At 48.3% G+C, this 19,183-nt stretch overlaps 1 protein-coding gene across 14 annotated transcripts in view; it reads left to right on the forward strand.

Annotated features, from left to right (window-relative positions):
• ELMO3 (engulfment and cell motility 3) overlaps positions 1–19,183 on the forward strand; it is a 75,821-nt gene that overhangs the window by 35,237 nt on the left and 21,401 nt on the right. For 8 of the 14 annotated variants that reach the window (XM_069739662.1, XM_069739658.1, XM_069739660.1 and 5 more), the window contains 8 exons: positions 9,515–9,614; positions 11,277–11,428; positions 11,557–11,635; positions 11,705–11,755; positions 11,827–11,949; positions 15,367–15,495; positions 16,004–16,108; positions 16,218–16,326. In XM_069739662.1, the coding sequence (XP_069595763.1) occupies positions 9,515–9,614; positions 11,277–11,428; positions 11,557–11,635; positions 11,705–11,755; positions 11,827–11,949; positions 15,367–15,495; positions 16,004–16,108; positions 16,218–16,326 (848 nt within the window). Of the gene's footprint in view, positions 1–5,398; positions 5,431–9,514; positions 9,615–11,276; positions 11,429–11,556; positions 11,636–11,704; positions 11,756–11,826; positions 11,950–14,890; positions 15,201–15,366; positions 15,496–16,003; positions 16,109–16,217; positions 16,327–19,183 lie in introns of those variants that run through there. The other 6 variants (XM_069739668.1, XM_069739669.1, XM_069739667.1 and 3 more) reach the window with 6 other exon arrangements.

Below are 19,183 nucleotides of genomic sequence, written 5' to 3' on the forward strand. Positions count from 1 at the left end.
CAGCTCCAATTTGTTTTATTTTACCAAGGCTAACAGGAGAAAATGGACCCCAAAAGTTGTTGTACAATTTGTCCTGAGTATGCCAATACCCCACATGTGGGGGTAAACCACTGTTTGGGCGCATGACAGAGCTCGGAAGGGAAGGAGCGCCGTTTGACTTTTCAATGCAAAATTGACAGGAATTGAGATGGGACGCCATGTTGCGTTTGAAGAGCCACTGATGTGCCTAAACATTGAAACCCCCCACAAGTGACACCATTTTGGAAAGTAGACCCCCTAAGAAACTTATCTGGATGTGTGGTGAGCACTTTGACCCACCAAGGGCTTCACAGAAGTTTATAATGCAGAGCCATAAAAATAAAACAAATTTTTTCCCACAAAAATTATTTTTTAGCCCCCAGTTTTGTATTTTCCCTAGGGTAACAGGAGAAATTGGACCCCAAAAGTTGTTGTCCAATTTGTCCTGAGTACGCTGATACCCCATATGTGGGGGGGAACCACCGTTTGGGCGCATGGGAGGGCTCGGAAGGGAAGGAGCGCCATTTGGAATGCAGACTTAGATGGAATGGTCTGCAGGCGTCACATTGCGTTTGCAGAGCCCCTAATGTACCTAAACAGTAGAAACCCCCCACAAGTGACACCATTTTGGAAAGTAGACCCCCTAAGGAACTTATCTAGATGTGTTGTGAGAACTTTGAACCCCCAAGTGTTTCACTACAGTTTATAACGCAGAGCCGTGAAAATAAAAAATCTTTTTGTTTTCCCACAAAAATTATTTTTTAGCCCCCAGTTTTGTATTTTCCCAAGGGTAACAGGAGAAATTGGACCCCAAAAGTTGTTGTCCAATTTGTCCTGAGTACGCTGATACCCCATATGTGAGGGTAAACCCCTGTTTGGGCACACAGGAGAGCTCGGAAGGGAAGGAGCACTGTTTTACTTTTTCAACGCAGAATTGGCTGGAATTGAGATCGGACGACATGTCGTGTTTGGAGAGCCCCTGATGTGCCTAAACAGTGGAAACCCCCCAATTGTAACTGAAACCCTAATCTAAACACACCCCTAACCCTAATTCCAACGGTAACCCTAACCACACCTCTAACCCTGACACACCCCTAACCCTAATCCCAACCCTATTCCCAACTGTAAATGTAATCTAAACCCTAACCCTAACTTTAGCCCTAGCCCTAACCCTAGCCCTAGCCCTAACCCTAGCCCTAGCCCTAACCCTAGCCCTAACCCTAGCCCTAATGGGAAAATGGAAATAAATACATTTTTTTTTATTTTTCCCTAACTAAGGGGGTGATGAAGGGGGGTTTGATTTACTTTTATAGCGAGTTTTTTAGCGGATTATTATGATTGTCAGCCGTCACACTCTGAAAGACCCTTTTTATTGCAAAAAATATTTTTTGCAATACCACATTTTGAGAGCTATAATTTTTCCATATTTTGGTCCACAGAGTCATGTGAGGTCTTGTTTTTTGCGGGACGAGTTGACGTTTTTATTGAAAACATTTTCGGGCACGTGACATTTTTTGATCGCTTTTTATTCCGATTTTTGTGAGGAAGAATGACCAAAAACCAGCTATTCATGAATTTCTATTGGGGGAGGCGTTTATACCGTTCTGCGTTTGGTAAAATTGATAAATCAGTTTTATTCTTCGGGTCAGTACGATTACAGCGACACCTCATTTATATCATTTTTTTATGGTTTGGCGCTTTTATACGATAAAAACTATTTTACAGAAAAAAATAATTATTTTTGCATCGCTTTATTCTCAGGACTATAACTTTTTTATTTTTTTGCTGATGATGCTGTATGGCGGCTCGTTTTTTGCGGGACAATATGACGCTTTCAGCGGTACCATGGTTATTTATATCTGTCCTTTTGATCGCGTGTTATTCCACTTTTTGTTCGGCGGTATGATAATAAAGCGTTGTTTTTTGCCTCGTTTTTTTTTTTTTTTTCTTACGGTGTTTACTGAAGGGGTTAACTAGTGGGACAGTTTTAGGTCGGGTCGTTACGGACGCGGCGATACTAAATATGTGTACTTTTTATTGTTTTTTTTTTTTTATTTAGATGAAGAAATGTATTTATGGGAATAATATTTTTATTTTTTTTTTTTCATTATTTTGGAATATTTCTTTTTATTTTATTTACACATTTGGAAAATTTTTTTTTTTACTTTTTTACATTGTCCCAGGGGGGGACATCACAGATCGGTGATCTGACAGTTTGCACAGCACTCTGTCAGATCACCGATCTGAGAGAAGTGCAGGCTGCTACACAGTGCCTGCTCTGAGCAGGCTCTGTGAAGCCACCTCCCTCCCTGCAGGACCCGGATCCGCGGCCATCTTGAATCCGGGGCTGGAGGGAGCAGGGAGGGAGGTGAGACCCTCGCAGCAACGCGATCACATCGCGTTGCTCCGGGGGTCTCAGGGAAGCCCGCAGGGAGCCCCCTCCCTGCGCGGTGCTTCCCTGCACCGCCGGCACATCGCGATCATCTTTGATCACGGTGTGCCAGGGGTTAATGTGCCGGGGGCGGTCCGTGACCGCTCCTGGCACATAGTGCCGGATGTCAGCTGCGATAAGCAGCTGACACCCGGCCGCGATCGGCCGCGCTCCCCCCGTGAGCGCGGCCGATCGGCTATGACGTACTATCCCGTCCAGGGTCAGATAAGCCCAAGGCACCTCGACGGGATAGTACGTCTAAGGTCACAGAGGGGTTAATGATGTAGCTGATAACCATTTTACTAAAAATGCCGAAGGTAATGCTGATAATGCGGATGATGAAAATGTGCATGTGTTACCTGCTAACCATTTATTTCCTAAGAATGATGTGTTCACAGGTGCAGGAGTGCTCAGCCATGTCACTCTGCGGGGTGGGATGGCTGAGGAACCCCTAACAGGAGCATGCGATGGTGCTAAGGGAAATGGGGAGATGCATGGGAACCACGAGGAAGGTGATGCCGTGCAACTGACTAGTGCCACAGAGGACGGTAACTACCCCATAAGTAGCACTGCTCCTGGGATGTTGGGGGTGGATGGGGAGGTGGTACCCATAGCAGCGCCAACTGATGGGTCTATGGAAATTCCCGGGGAGACAGCCTACGTAGCTGCTGTCACCCGCAGTCAGAGTGCCCGGAACGCAGATAACGTTCTGCCTTCTGGACTCTCCTCAGTCACAGGCGTGACTGAACCAGAGATCGACCCAGAGCAGGTCCCAGAGGGTTGCCGTGGGGAATGGACCCTGACATCGCTTCTGGCTGCCCCTAGGCAGGAGTTCCAGGCTGCTCTGCACTCAGATGCGAGCATGAAGAATTTTTGACACCTTGCCAAGATGCCTACCTTCGTGACAGATAAGGAGATGGTGTTCTAGGATCGAGGGAGGTTGTACTGGGAGACAGTACCCAGAAAATCCCAAAAGGAGTGGTTGAGGTAAAGACAGCTAGTCATCCCGCACCCATTAAGGGGTGAGTTTTTGTGGATTGCCCATGAGATCCCGCTCCCTGGACACTTGGGGATCAGCAAAACTAAGGCCCCCTATGTCTCAACACTTCTATTGGCCCAAGATGGGGACAGATGTGACAAACTACTGCCACACCTGTATCACCTGTCAAAGAGTGGGGAAGGTGGGGCCTGCTCTTAAGGCTCCCCTGATCCCTTTACCAGTGATAGAGGAGCCTTTCCAGAGAATCGCGGTGGACATTGTGGGCCCGCTGGCCGTCCCCAGCAGTTCTGGAAAGCAATACGTCTTCACTGTGGTAGACTACGCTACCTGGTAGCCAGAGGCAATGGCTCTGTCCTCAACCAGGGCAGATAAAGTGGCGGATGCCCTGTTGGCCATCTTTTCACAGTTAGGACTTTCCAGGGAGATGCTTACCGATCAAGGGACCCAATTCATGTCTCGCCAAATGGAGGCTCTCTGTACGAGAATGCAGGTGAAGCGTCTGGTATCGAGTGTGTATCACCCACAGACCAATGGCTTTTGTGAGCGCTTCAACGGTACCTCAAATAGATGCTACGCATGCTGGTTGAGACCCAAGGACACGACTGGGAGCGGTACCTCCTACACCTGCTATTCGCTTACCAAGAGGTTCCTCAGGCGTCGTGTTCTCCAACCGACCTGGAAGGACTGAGATAGCGGTCTACGAGGTGGACATCGGTAATCATGCCCCACTACGGTGAACACGCTATCGGATCTCCAACGAGGTGCAGCAGGTTATGCGTCAGGAGATCGATGAGATGTTACAGCTCAGGGTGATTCAACGGTCAAAGAGCGCTTGCGCCTCACCTGTAGTTCTCGTGCCAAAGAAGGATAGGACCACCTGGTTCTGCTTGGACTACAGGGGGCTCAACACCATCACAGCCTCTGATGCGCTCCCAATGCCGCACATCGATGAGCTGCTTGAGCGGTTAGCTGGCGCAGAATATCTGACCTTAATGGATCTGAGTTGAGGATACTGGCAGATTCCCCTGAGCCCTGAGGCGCAGAAGAAGTCTGCCTTTATCACACCCTTCGGACTGTACGAGTCCATGGTCATGCCCTTCAGCATGAAGAATGCCCCTGCCACTTTCCAGCGGATCGTCAACCACCTGCTTCAGGGACTGGAGAAGTATGCGGTGGCGTACTTGGATGACATTACCATCTTCCGTTCCTCCTGGGACCAATACTTGCAGCATCTTCAGGAGGTGCTCAGGCGAATTCACCAAGCCGGTCTGAGCATCCCATCCATACAAGCTGGGGAAGTGCCAGATGGGCATGAGAGAGGTCCACTACGTGTAGCACCGGGTAGACGGGAACTCCATAAGGCCAGAGCAAGGTAAGGCACCCGCTAGGGTGAACCTGCCGAGATGCGCATGGAGGAGTACTGAGAGGGGGGAGGTGTCAGGAACATGAAGTATTTGATTGTGTACACTGGGCTCTGCTGCATCCAAGAGTGTAGGTCAGACACGCACTGCAGATTCGCCCCCCTTCTTTTCTCTCCCTGTGTGCGTGTGAATCCTAAACCCCTCATTTCACCCCTCCCTCAAGAATTTATATGGTTCTATGCTGCGGGTAGACCAGTGCAAAGTGCGGGTTTCTCCATAAGAGGTTCATGTAATTACTCCGCGTTTACACTTAAAAGAATCCCCATGATGTTGGGCACATTCTGATCATCGTGTCTTTCGTATACGAGATTCATACAGCGAGCTAGGTAAAAAAATAGTTGCCATAACACTAAGTAAAAGGGGAGGATTCAGCCTCTAAGTGAGGTCACCACAGAGGGAGTGCCTGGGTTTAGGCTGGGAAATAAGTAGTGAAGCAAGCAGTCTTGACATGTCTTTGTCTAGGGTCTAGCTGCTATACAGACTTGTGATGCATCTAGATATATGCTCGCCCCTCCTCCACAGCACACGGCCAGCCATGAAATAAGATGACATAATGAAATGTAAGTGTCCTTTTCAACGTCAATCCCATTTTATTTGTAATTGTATTGTACATATGATATTTGTCGTCTTTATAAAATCTTTTTATGCCTCTGTAAACACTGCCTACCTTTTTTGGAGTAAAATATAAAATTACTAGCTGGTCTCTCCCTGCTCTATAATGAACTGTCGCATCCTCTGAAGTGAATTACGCTACTAAGTTGGGTTGGCTCTGGACCCGTTAATAATTAAGAAATCAGAACTGTTGGCAGCATACTTTGTCCTGTGCAATTGGGAGTCTATGCAGCGACCCGTGGCGTTGATAATTATTTTTTCCGCCTGAGTGGGAGTAGTTATATCGCCCTCGCTGCAGCGTGCCCAATAGACAGTACATAGCAGGCAGCCTTTCTGGTGACTAATTATCCTAGGTGCAGTACCCTGACTGACCTGAGGGTAAGGGGGCGCCAGAGAGCTGCTAGTTCCAAACCGGAACTGGGAAGTGGGATATAGATAAATCTCCTTCAGAAAGAACCAGGGACAACCAAACAACCCCGGTTCATGACAAATTGGTGTGAGTGGTGGGGATGATAAAGGTATCCTCCCCGTGAACCGTGACATACTGGTGGCAGCACGGTGGGATTCCTGACACCGTGGTATTGTTCTGTACAGTCCGTGTAGTTCTCCCACTGATGGTATACACCGTGGTATCATTGTGTACAGTCCGTGTAGTTCACCCACTGATGGTATACACCGTGGTATTGTTGCGTACAGTCTATGTAGTTCTCCCACTGATGGTATACACAGTGTTATCGTTGTGTACAGTCCATGTAATTCACCCATTGTTGGTATACACCGTGGTATTGTTGTGTACAGTCCGTGTAGTTCTCCCATTGATGGTAGAATCCTAGAATGGTAGAGTTGGAAGGGACATCCTGGGCTATCTGGTCCAACCCCCTGCTCCATCCCATGTAATATAGGAGAGGCCTCCATCCCGTGTAATATAGGAGAGACCTCTATCCCGTGTAATATAGGAGAGACCTCCATCCCGTGTAAAATAGGAGAGACCTCTATCCCATGTAATATAGGAGAGGCCTCCATCCTGTGTAAAATAGGAGAGACCTCTATCCCGTGTAATATAGGAGAGACCTCCATCCCGTGTAAAATAGGAGAGACCACTATCCCGTGTAATATAGGAGAGGCCTCCATCCCGTGTAAAATAGGAGAGACCTCTATCCCGTGTAATATAGGAGACGCCTCCATCTCGTGTAATATAGGAGATGCCTCCATCCTGTGTAATATGGGAGATGCCTCCATCCTGTGTAATATGGGAGAGGCCTCCATCCTGTGTAACATAGGAGAGGCCTCCACCCTGTGTAACATGACAGAGGCCTCCATCCTGTGTAACATGGGAGAGGCCTCCATCCTGTGTAACATAGGAGAGGCCTCCATCCTGTGTAACATGGGAGAGGCCTCCATCCTGTGAAATATGGGAGAGGCCTCCACCCTGTGTAATATGGGAGAGGCCTCCACCCTGTGTAATATGGGAGAGGCCTCCACCCTGTGTAATATGGGAGAGGCCTCCACCCTGTGTAATATGGGAGAGGCCTCCATCCTGTGTAACATGGGAGAGGCCTCCACCCTGTGTAACATAGGAGAGGCCTCCATCCTGTGTAACATGGGAAAGGCCTCCATCCTGTGTAACATGGGAGAGGCCTCCATCCTGTGTAACATGGGAGAGGCCTCCATCCTGTGTAACATGGGAGAGGCCTCCATCCTGTGTAACATGGGAGAGGCCTCCATCCTGTGTAACATGGGAGAGGCCTCCATCCTGTGTAACATGGGAGAGGCCTCCATCCTGTGTAACATGGGAGAGGCCTCCATCCTGTCTAACATGGGAGAGGCCTCCATCCTGTGTAACATGGGAGAGGCCTCCATCCTGTGTAACATGGGAGAGGCCTCCATCCTGTGAAATATGGGAGAGGCCTCCACCCTGTGTAATATGGGAGAGGCCTCCACCCTGTGTAATATGGGAGAGGCCTCCACCCTGTGTAATATGGGAGAGGCCTCCACCCTGTGTAATATGGGAGAGGCCTCCATCCTGTGTAACATGGGAGAGGCCTCCACCCTGTGTAACATAGGAGAGGCCTCCATCCTGTGTAACATGGGAAAGGCCTCCATCCTGTGTAACATGGGAGAGGCCTCCATCCTGTGTAACATGGGAGAGGCCTCCATCCTGTGTAACATGGGAGAGGCCTCCATCCTGTGTAACATGGGAAAGGCCTCCATCCTGTGTAACATGGGAGAGGCCTCCATCCTGTGTAACATGGGAGAGGCCTCCATCCTGTGAAATATGGGAGAGGCCTCCACCCTGTGTAATATGGGAGAGGCCTCCACCCTGTGTAATATGGGAGAGGCCTCCATCCTGTGTAACATGGGAGAGGCCTCCATCCTGTGTAACATGAGAGAGGCCTCCACCCTGTGTAACATGGGAGAGGCCTCCATCCTGTGTAACATGGGAAAGGCCTCCATCCTGTGTAACATGGGAGAGGCCTCCATCCTGTGTAACATGGGAGAGGCCTCCATCCTGTGTAACATGGGAGAGGCCTCCATCCTGTGTAACATGGGAGAGGCCTCCATCCTGTGTAACATGGGAAAGGCCTCCATCCTGTGTAACATGGGAGAGGCCTCCATCCTGTGTAACATGGGAGAGGCCTCCATCCTGTGTAACATGGGAGAGGCCTCCATCCTGTGTAACATGGGAGAGGCCTCCATCCTGTGTAACATGGGAGAGGCCTCCATCCTGTGTAACATGGGAGAGGCCTCCATCCTGTGTAACATGGGAGAGGCCTCCATCCTGTGTAACATGGGAGAGGCCTCCATCCTGTGTAACATGGGAAAGGCCTCCATCCTGTGTAACATGGGAGAGGCCTCCATCCTGTGTAACATGGGAGAGGCCTCCATCCTGTGTAACATGGGAGAGGCCTCCATCCTGTGTAACATGGGAGAGGCCTCCATCCTGTGTAACATGGGAGAGGCCTCCATCCTGTGTAACATGGGAAAGGCCTCCATCCTGTGTAACATGGGAGAGGCCTCCATCCTGTGTAACATGGGAGAGGCCTCCATCCTGTGTAACATGGGAGAGGCCTCCATCCTGTGTAACATGGGAGAGGCCTCCATCCTGTGTAACATGGGAGAGGCCTCCATCCTGTGTAATATGGGAGAGGCCTCCACCCTGTGTAATATGGGAGAGGCCTCCATCCTGTGTAACATAGGAGAGGCCTCCATCCTGTGTAACATGGGAGAGGCCTCCATCCTGTGTAATATGGGAGAGGCCTCCATCCTGTGTAATATGGGAGAGGCCTCCACCCTGTGTAATATGGGAGAGGCCTCCACCCTGTGTAACATGGGAGAGGCCTCCATCCTGTGTAACATAGGAGAGGCCTCCATCCTGTGAAATATGGGAGAGGCCTCCACCCTGTGTAACATGGGAGAGGCCTCCATCCTGTGTAACATAGGAGAGGCCTCCATCCTGTGTAACATGGGAGAGGCCTCCACCCTGTGTAATATGGGAGAGGCCTCCACCCTGTGTAATATGGGAGAGGCCTCCATCCTGTGTAACATGGGAGAGGCCTCCATCCTGTGTAACATGGGAGAGGCCTCCATCCTGTGTAATATGGGAGAGGCCTCCACCCTGTGTAATATGGGAGAGGCCTCCATCCCCTGTAGGACCAGAAAGGAGCGAGGCTTGTGTAGAGCTCTCTCCAACGTGATCTTTGTCACCTTTTCCTTCTCATTTTGTGTGCATTCCCAAGGGGGAGCTGAGAGGTTCCTGGTTTGTCTATAAAAACCTTGGTGACTAAAGCTCTGCCCCAGAAGGAAGGAAACCGGTGTCTGTGCTTGGAGAATGCCATACTGGAGGTAAATGGTCTCAGCCTGATTGAGAAGCTCAGGCTGGAGGTATCAGAGGATCTAAGGGAAGCCAAATGTCTTGTGTGCAGCCAGACTGCAAAGAAAACTCCTGCTCCCAGATCCCACCATAGAATGACCTCCCACTGACATCATATGGGGGATTCTGCTCATCACTAGCCTCATGTCTTGTGTTTACAGGCTGAAGGAGGTGATGTGTCACATCTTGAAGGCCATTTCGGAGCTGATGGAACATGGCTTTGTGTCCTGGGAGACGTTCAGCCCAGCATTCATACAAAAGGTACACAGGAAGTTTGGGGAGCACCAGATGCCATGACACGCATGGATTGTGGAGAGAACTAGGGCAGCACCTCCGCATGGCCAACATTACCTGAGCTAGACGAAACACCAGCTTTATCCTTACATGGTGATTAAAATGTGATGGTACAAAATTATAGCCTCGGTATTCCTAACTAAGGCACATTCCATTCGTGATTTCCATTGGTGACATTTAGTGTGGGACTGGAAAACAACGAGCCCACCACAGAACTTCATTATTAGAGCCCACCATCCAGTAATACAGAAATAAGAGGACAAAGTATGCAACATAAAGAACAGCACTCAGTACATTAGAGCAGCCCTCCTCACCTTCGCCCTCCTCTCCTTCCTCCTTGACATGTTGGCGTCTCGTCTAATCCCAGTGACATGTTGGTGTCTCGTCTAATCACAGTGACATGTTGACATCTCCTCTAATCCTAGTGACATGTTGGTGTCTCATCTAATCCCAGTGACATGATGGTGTCTCATCTATTCCTAGTGACATGTTGGTGTCTCATCTAATCCCAGTGACATGTTGGTGTCTCATCTAATCCCAGTGACATGTTGGTGTCTCATCTAATCCCAGTGACATGTTGGTGTCTCGTCTAATCCCAGTGACATGTTGGTGTCTCATCTAATCCCAGTGATATGTTGGTGTCTCCTCTAATCCCAGTGATATGTAGACATCTCATCTAATCCCAGTGACATGTTGGTGTCTCGTCTAATCCCAGTGACATGTTGGCATCTCTTCTAATCCCATTGACATGTTGGCATCTCCTCTAATCGCAGTGACATGTTGGTGTCTCATCTAATCCCAGTGACATGTTGGTGTCTCCTCTAATCCCAGTGATATGTAGACATCTCATCTAATCCCAGTGACATGTTGGTGTCTCATCTATCCCTAGTGACATGTTGGCATCTCTTCTAATCCCAGTGACATGTTGGCATCTCCTCTAATCGCAGTGACATGTTGGTGTCTCATCTAATCCCAGTGACATGTTGGTGTCTCCTCTAATCCCAGTGACATGTTGGTGTCTCCTATAATCCCAGTGATATGTTAGCTTCTCATCTAATCCCAGTGACATGTTGGTGTCTCCTCTAATCCCAGTGACATGTTTGTGTCTCATCTAATCCCAGTGATATGTTAGCTTCTCATCTAATCCCAGTGACATGTTGGTGTCTCCTCTAATCCCAGTGACATGTTGGTGTCTCATCTAATCCCAGTGACATGTTGGTGTCTCCTATAATCCCAGTGACATGTTTGTGTCTCATCTAATCCCAGTGACATGTTGGTGTCTCCTCTAATCCCAGTGACATGTTTGTGTCTCATCTAATCCCAGTGATATGTTAGCTTCTCATCTAATCCTAGTGACATGTTGGTGTCTCCTATAATCCCAGTGATATGTTAGCATCTCATCTAATCCCAGTGATATGTTGGTGTCTCCTCTAATCCCAGTGATATGTAGACATCTCATCTAATCCTAGTGACATGTTGGTGTCTCCTATAATCCCAGTGATATGTTAGCTTCTCATCTAATCCCAGTGACATGTTGGTGTCTCCTATAATCCCAGTGATATGTAGACATCTCATCTAATCCTATTGACATGTTGGCGTCTCATCTACAGGTCTTCATTTTTTTGTCAGGTTGTGACCTTTGTGAACCTGAATCTGATGCTTCTGGAGATCACCAGGTTGGCTCTGATCATCCTGGAGAGTGTGGTCCAGAGTAACACCACACTGGGAGCCATGGTCAGACAGGAGGTTCCTCTGGATAGACTGCTCATGCTTCTGCAGCTGTACGTTTTGTTTCCTGATATTTATGAGGTTTAAGTTTGTATTAAAGAGTAGTATTTCTATCATATGACGCAGAATCCTCTCAGGGCTGCAGACAGGCCTTTAGACTCAGTGTTTTCTGCTCTTGTAGGCCTGATCAGGAGACACAGATTAAGGTGATGGCGCTCCTTGTGGCCTTACTACAGACGGTCGGTGGGCAAGACAGAGTGGTAAGACACTGGTTGGGTGTATGGTCTTGTTCTCTTCATTTGCTGTAAACTGCTGAACTCCTTTATCAGGAAATGCTGGACTATCTGTGGAAGAAGAACATGAGGCAGTTTATCCATAAGGTGAGCGATACAGACATAGAAGGCGGCCATGTGTTTGATACTGGCCCAGACGTACGTGTTTTGTGTTCCAGAGCATTATCCACGGCTGGCCACAACTTGGAGATGAGATGCGTCACTACCTCTATGTGCTGCAGTGTCTTAGCCTCGGCCTACTGGACGGGCGGATGAGAATCGCCATGGATCCCAATGATGCTGTAAGACAATGCTCACATTAGGCACCGTTGTTGGACAGGATCAAGTCGGGGTCAATCCCAGGTTCAGAAAGTAGTCTATAATCCTAAGTAGCTTAAATTGTTCACTTCTTAGGATAAGAGTACAAGTCAGTAATAGTGGTGATTTAACCCCCCAAATGTTCATACATGTGTGTAGAAATGTCCAGGACCTTGGCCCTCTGTGTGAGTGGTCTCTATACAATCTCTCTTAGAGGACAGCCATGGAGAAGTACTGATTGTGTCCACATAGCGGACATCCTCCATGGACACAAGTGGTGCTGTCTCCCATTCACACACAACCACCACATCTTGGCTGAAGGACATCTCTGGAGAGTGGCCATATTGTGAATGCCCCTCTTTATAAATGGTGCCCTCCCGGTCCAGGTGTGGGATCACTCTAGTGCTCTTTACAAAGTGTGGAAGTCAGATTCTGGCAAATAGAAGTGTTTAAGAGGCCAGCACCGCTCCATGAATTTGGCACACCATGGAGCAGCACTTTTCTTTCCTGGTGTAAGTAACGTGTTCTTGGGGCGGTTTCTCTAAATCTTTTGTTGATGCTTTTTTGTGCTTTTTAAAATGTTTATTTTGGGGGAGATTTTCTATCATTTTTTAAGTTTATTCAGCAATGAATATAATGCTATCGTTTTGTCATGTGAAAACATCTAAGAAATGCTCAGAAACCTTCCCGGTGTCTTTGGGACATGTTTGTGGCCATTAACTTCTATTGTAAAGTATGTGGCATCTTCAGTGGGGTAAATGCCTGAAGAATGGTCAGGTGCTTCTTCTAAATGCTTGGTGGTTGTGAAACCTGAAGGTAATAAAAATGAAAAAAAAAAGCTTGAATGTCGGAACAGTCATTTTTAAATAAAAATGCTTTCAAGCATTTTTAAAGCAATTTAAGTGTTTTTCAGAGATGATCTACTTAAAAAAAAAAAACCTCAAAAAAAAAAAAATCCTCCGGTCCATTTGCACATACTCTAGTGACTGGCAAATGAGATTCAATGTGAACGGGAGCTTTAATTTCTTTGACCCACAAGCTATGTTCACACGTCACTTTTTTGCTGTGCTTTTTTAATGCAAATGTTACAGTACCAGCAAATCTCCTCCGTGCTTGTTTTTACTGAAAGAATTGGAAAACTTTTTAAAACGGCAGCATGTCACTTCTTTCAGCATTTCCTCAGTGATTTTCACCCATAGAAAGCAATAAGTAAGTGCAAAAATACAAGTATCAGGTTTTAGCACCAAAAACGCAACAAAACCTAAGAAAGTTGAATCATGATTTTTTTTAATTTTTTGAGCACTAAACCTTATCAGTGTGCACAAGAGACAATAAAAATGCGGCAAAACCTGCTTTTTTCTGAAAGACAAAGAGGAGGGAGGACAGAGAAGCCTGAAGGACGAGGAGGAAGGAGGACAGAGAAGCCTGGAGAATAGGGGAGTATAGAGAAGCCTGGAGGAGGAGGGAGGATAGAGGAGCCTGGAGGAGGGAGGATAGAGGAGCCTGGAGGAGGAGGGAGGACAGAGGAGCCTGGAGGAGGGAAGACAGAGGAGCCTGGAGGAGGGAGGATAGAGGAGCCTGGAGGAGGGAGGATAGAGGAGCCTGGAGGAGGGAGGATAGAGGAGCCTGGAGGAGGGAGGATAGAGGAGCCTGGAGGAGGGAGGATAGAGGAGCCTGGAGGAGGGAGGATAGAGGAGCCTGGAGGAGGGAGGATAGAGGAGCCTGGAGGAGGGAGGATAGAGGAGCCTGGAGGAGGGAGGATAGAGGAGCCTGGAGGAAGAGGGAGGACCGAGAAGCCTGGAGGATAGGGAGGAGGGAGGACAGAGAAGCCTGGAGGATAGGGAGGAGGGAGGATAGAGGGACCTAGAGGATGAGAAGGAGGGAGGATAGAGGAGCCTAGAGGACAAGGAGGAGGGAAGATAGAGGAACCTGGATGAGGAGGGAGGATAGAGGAGCCTGGAGGAGGAGGGAGGACAGAGAAGCCCAGAGGACTGGGAGGAAGGAGGACAGAGAAGCCTGGAGGACGAGGAGGAGGGAGGATAGAGGAGCTTGAAAGATAAGGAGGATAGAGGACACAGAGAAGCCTGGAGGGCAAGGAGGGGGGAGGACAGAGAAGTCTGGAGAACAAGGAGGAGGGAGGACAGAGAAGACTGGGGGATGAGGAGGAGGAGGGACAGAGGAGGAGGGAGGACAGAAGAGCCTGAAGGACAAGGAGGAGTGAGGACAGAGAAGCCTGGAGAATGAGGAGGAGGGAGGACAGAGAAGCCTGGAGGATGAAGAGGAGGGAGGACAGAGAAGCCTGGAGAATGAGGAGGGAGGATAGAGGAAACTGAAGGATGAAGAGGAGGGAGGACAGAGAAGCCTGGAGAACGAGTTGGAGGGAGGATAGAGGAGCCTGAAGGACAAAGAGGAGGGAGGACATAGAAGCATGAAGAATGAGTATGAGGGAGGACAGAGAAGCCTGAAGAATGAGGAGGAGGGAGGACAGAGAAGCCTGAAGAATGAGTAGGAGGGAGGACAGAGAAGCCTGAAGAATGAGTAGGAGGGAGGACAGAGAAGCCTGAAGAATGAGGAGGAGGGAGGACAGAGAAGCCTGAAGAATGAGGAGGAGGGAGGACAGAGAAGCCTGAAGAATGAGGAGGAGGGAGGACAGAGAAGCCTGAAGAATGAGTAGGAGGGAGGACAGAGAAGCCTGAAGAATGAGTAGGAGGGAGGACAGAGAAGCCTGAAGAATGAGTAGGAGGGAGGACAGAGAAGCCTGAAGAATGAGTAGGAGGGAGGACAGAGAAGCCTGAAGAATGAGTAGGAGGGAGGACAGAGAAGCCTGAAGAATGAGTAGGAGGGAGGACAGAGAAGCCTGTAGAATGAGGAGGAGGGAGGACAGAGAAGCCTGAAGAATGAAGAGGAGGGAGGACAGAGAAGTCTGGAAGAAGAGGAGGAGGGAGGATAGAGAAGCCTGAAGGAAGAGGAGGAGGGAGGACAGAGAAGCCTGAAGGAAGAGGAGGAGGGAGGATGGAGAAGTCTGAAGAATGAGGGGGATGAAGGACAGAGAAGTCTGGAGGAAGAGGAGGGAAACGCATCATTTAGATGAAGTCTTTACAAAATATTCTAAGATTGCATCTGTGACTACAAGTTAACACTCTATGCTCCTGCAATGAATGACCCGTTTGTGTAGACTAGGTGCACAGACTGAGCAGAACCTCATGATATCATATCATATGATAGCCCGTAGAATGTAAGTCCTCTCCCCTCTGCACCAGTCTGTCATCATAAATATGTGTACTGTAATCGATATCTATAACCCTGTATGTAACCCCTTCTCATGTACAGCACCATGTAATTAATGGTGCTATATAAATAATAATAATATCATAGAGAGAATTTCTTCTTCACACTTTTAGGAACAGCGACAGCAACTCCAAAATCTACGACTGGTGGCTTTTCCAAATGAAGTTGAAGAAGGCGGCCATATGACATCAGAGCGACGTCGCTCCCTCTGTGCCAAGGAATTCCGCAAACTGGGCTTTACGGTGAGTTATTTCTGTGCAGAACCCTAACCCTAAGAACCGCATGCTTTGCTGAACTGCATTCATTAGTTTCGTCTCATGTTGTATTGGATGCTTTCCAGAATGTTCTGCCTTTGCCGCTTAACCTTGACACTGTCAATACAGATGCCTGTCATTCCTTTATCTCCGGGGAGGGAGAACATCACCCAAGAGAGTCTTATATCAATGTGTTTCCACCAGTAGCCGCCTTGGCATCATGGGGTTTGCTCCACTGACAAGTCCGCAGTTTGTGAAGGGCTTTAGGTGCTTCGGCTTTTTTCACCCAATGGACAATTCCTTGTCTACACCTTTGGGGTCATATGTGGAACAGGATTTCATCATCACTCATCCCACAGATTTATTTATTTTCTCTTTTCAATGTAAAGATTCCAGATGTTAAAGTCATGAGTGGGTTACTATGGACCTGTATGATATCGTCGTGTGTGGGATCTGAGCATCTGTCTGAAAATGCCAAACTTCTTCTCTTGCTCAGAATAATGGCAGTCCATGGCAGGACCTTTGTCATGTCCCTCCTGGACTTTTGGCTCTTGACAATATGGTGTATTTCTCAACACGTTGGCCTAGTGCATACAGTCGGGTGAGTAGTTCTGATCAGACCGGCCAGTGGTCGGCCCACACCTGCTGGTCCATCTATGGAAATACGTTGACATGAGCTACTAACCTACATCTTGTTGAATTTTCTATAGTTTGTGCTTGAAAATAGCAGCCGAGAAGACAAACATATCTGTCCATTTGGCCGAAGCAGCATTCACCTAACCTTGATCCTCTGTGAAATCCTACAAGTTGGAGAATCCGGTATGACAATGGATCGTCGTAGTTCTTCTCTGTCTGTAATAATCTTGTCTTATCAGCATACAACTCAGCCTTAAAGAGAACCTTGTCAGTAGGAACAACCCCCTGAGCTGTCTATATGGCCACAGGTCATAGAAAGCTGAATAAGATGGCAACTTGATATCTGTGATTCCATCTTTAATTTTAGAGAAATCCACTTTTTTCTTAATATGTAAACGAGCCGTTAAGATCTGTGGTTGGACATGGATGTCCCTGAGAATCTGCCTCGTGTAGATGTTCTCCAGGCGGTGTGCGCTCCCGGATCACAGTGGGTAGGATACCATGATATCTTGCCAAGTTCTTTTTTAATGCAGCACACAGTGGGTTTCAAGTCTTATTAGTCTTCTTCAGGCATTACATTTGTATGCTGTGTATCCTGCCCTCTGTGTTCTGGGAGCGCACACCGCCTGGAGAACAACTACACATGCAGCTTCCTGCACCTTGAGGGTCTTCACAAGTGCCCAGGATTGTGCTGCAAATCGGGAACAGGGGGAACAACAACTAATTCGCTCAGTGGAATTATACACAAGTCTAAAAAGACATCAGAAAGGTGAGTGCAAATAGCATCCATGTGAATCTAGTTGGTGCACGTAGAATCTGCGCTCTCTCCCCTCTTCCCATTGTCCTATCTGCCTCCAAAGATTATTGTAAATGAAAGGAGGCATTACAGATGTGAGCCATGTAGATCAGGAGAGCGGACTGTCAGTCACTACATGTCTCATGCTGGTTTCTGTTAATGTTTGACTCATACATCCAAAAAGCTCATTTGCATACAAGATACATGTGGATTTCTCTGTAATAAGAGATGGAATCACAGAGATCGAGGTGTAATTGTATGCCCCATTTCTGACCTGCGTGCCCATGGAGGCGGCTTAGGAGGGTTGATCCTGCTGGCAGATTCTCTTTAAGGACCAGTGGACTATATTCTCCAGAAATGTCCTGATCTAGAAGGGTTTTCTACAGTACATCATGAGACTTCTTACAGTGTGTCTGAGAATTTCTGCACCTGATTCCAGTGCTGGGACCACAATGTGAGACTGCTCCACCCCGCCATAACATGCAGATAATCCCAAAATTCCAGACTAAAGATTAGCAACAGCATTTATGTCAATTGATGTCAATGATTGTGCCAAAAGGTGTAGACAAACAGAATCAGCAACTTTTAACACATATAACGACACGTGTATATAATCATATATACAGGATCGCGCTGGAAGGAAGCCACGAAAAGCACTAAATGGGTATCCACAAGCAGTATAAAACTGGGTAATTAGTAGTAAGAAATATGGTCCATGATGAAAACAGCCACAAAAATGCAGAGTGAGTTAGTATAGGTCTATTGATCTGCAGTCTAAATGGAGGACTCTTACCCGCCATGTTGAGCTTCTACGGAGACCAGTTGGCTTTAAGCTGCCATGCGGCGGTGATTGTAGTCTAAAATGTGAGAGTCTTTCTGCAGGTGGCTGCCCCGGCCGGTGGCAGCCCCTACTCACCAGGATGCAGGTATAAGCGGGGTCCTGCTGAGCCAACGCCGCGCGTGGTGTACGCGGTGATTCCGACTGGTCTGCAGGACCTGTGTGACGTAGTGACCCATGTGACTGCTACCGGAGCCCAGTGATGTGTACGGAGGGCGATAGGGACCTCTATCCTACGCGTTTCGGAGACGCCTGTCTCCTTCCTCAGGGTGGTCCCTATCCCACAGAGGTTAACCTTATAATGACTTCAGCAATTAGCTTAATTACTGGAAGCCTAACAGTTCGGCTCCAACATTGAGTCCTCTTGGTGTGATGGTAGAGGAATATCCACTTGGTCTCTGCTCTGGACATAGCCTTGATGAAATGGCCACCCCTCCAGTGTTGATGCACCACTGCAAGACCGAATTTCTCCTTCGCCTCATTGGGGGACACAGACCGTGGGTGTATGCTGCTGCCAATAGGAGGCTGACACTAAGTGATACAAAAAAAATTAGCTCCTCCCCTGCAGTATACACCCCCCTGCTGGCTCTCAGCTAACCAGTTCTTGCTTAGTGTCTGTAGGAGGCACATGGGTCTGTTTCACGCTGCACAGAACAGCGCTGAAACCCACATCCGCGGCGGATCCATGCCGGGACGCGCACCAATGGTGAGTGGATCCATCTTCAGTGGGATATTCACATGCTGACAGGCAGCCTCAGCCACTTCCCTGTGGCCCACCTCTCTGAGGTAACGCTCTGAATGGCTGCAAAAATTTAGTCCCCGGCTTCGGCTGATTTGTAGGCCGCATCCTGGAAGTCTTGCCTGGAACGACCCACTGGTGACGTCCGCTGGCTACAGAAATTTAGGCCCCGGCTTAGGCCTATTCAACATCGTGCCGTCGGCTAGCAGGGGCCGCAAGTATTCTAGAAATGTGCAGGCATCTAGAAACATACAGGTATCTAGAAAACGGAAGTTTTTCGTTTCCTGCTCCCTCACCAATGATTTGATGACAACAAGGCTCTGAATATGGATTGGATATTGCCTGAGCTTGCCAGAGCTTCAGAGACTAAACTCCCTCGAGAGCATTTGCCATTCAATTCGGATAAGCGATTCACTGGACAGAAGCCTCTACATGGGATGCCATGCCTGGCCTGTTTTTTAAGGGCGACGGGTCCTTTAAAGGGCACCGATCTCCCCACACCATCAACAGACGAGCACACGGAGTGTCGTCTCCATTTTCCTCTTCTGCATCCAGGCCTAACGCCAGACAACCTGTCCTGTGCAGCTGTACTCTGTGGACATATAGAGGCACCCTTTTTGGCGTACGAGCTCCCCCCTCTGCATCACCACTATTTAGTGGATGATGC

This window comes from Ranitomeya imitator, chromosome 9, assembly GCF_032444005.1.
Source record: "Ranitomeya imitator isolate aRanImi1 chromosome 9, aRanImi1.pri, whole genome shotgun sequence".
Classification (NCBI taxonomy): Eukaryota; Metazoa; Chordata; class Amphibia; order Anura; family Dendrobatidae; genus Ranitomeya; species Ranitomeya imitator.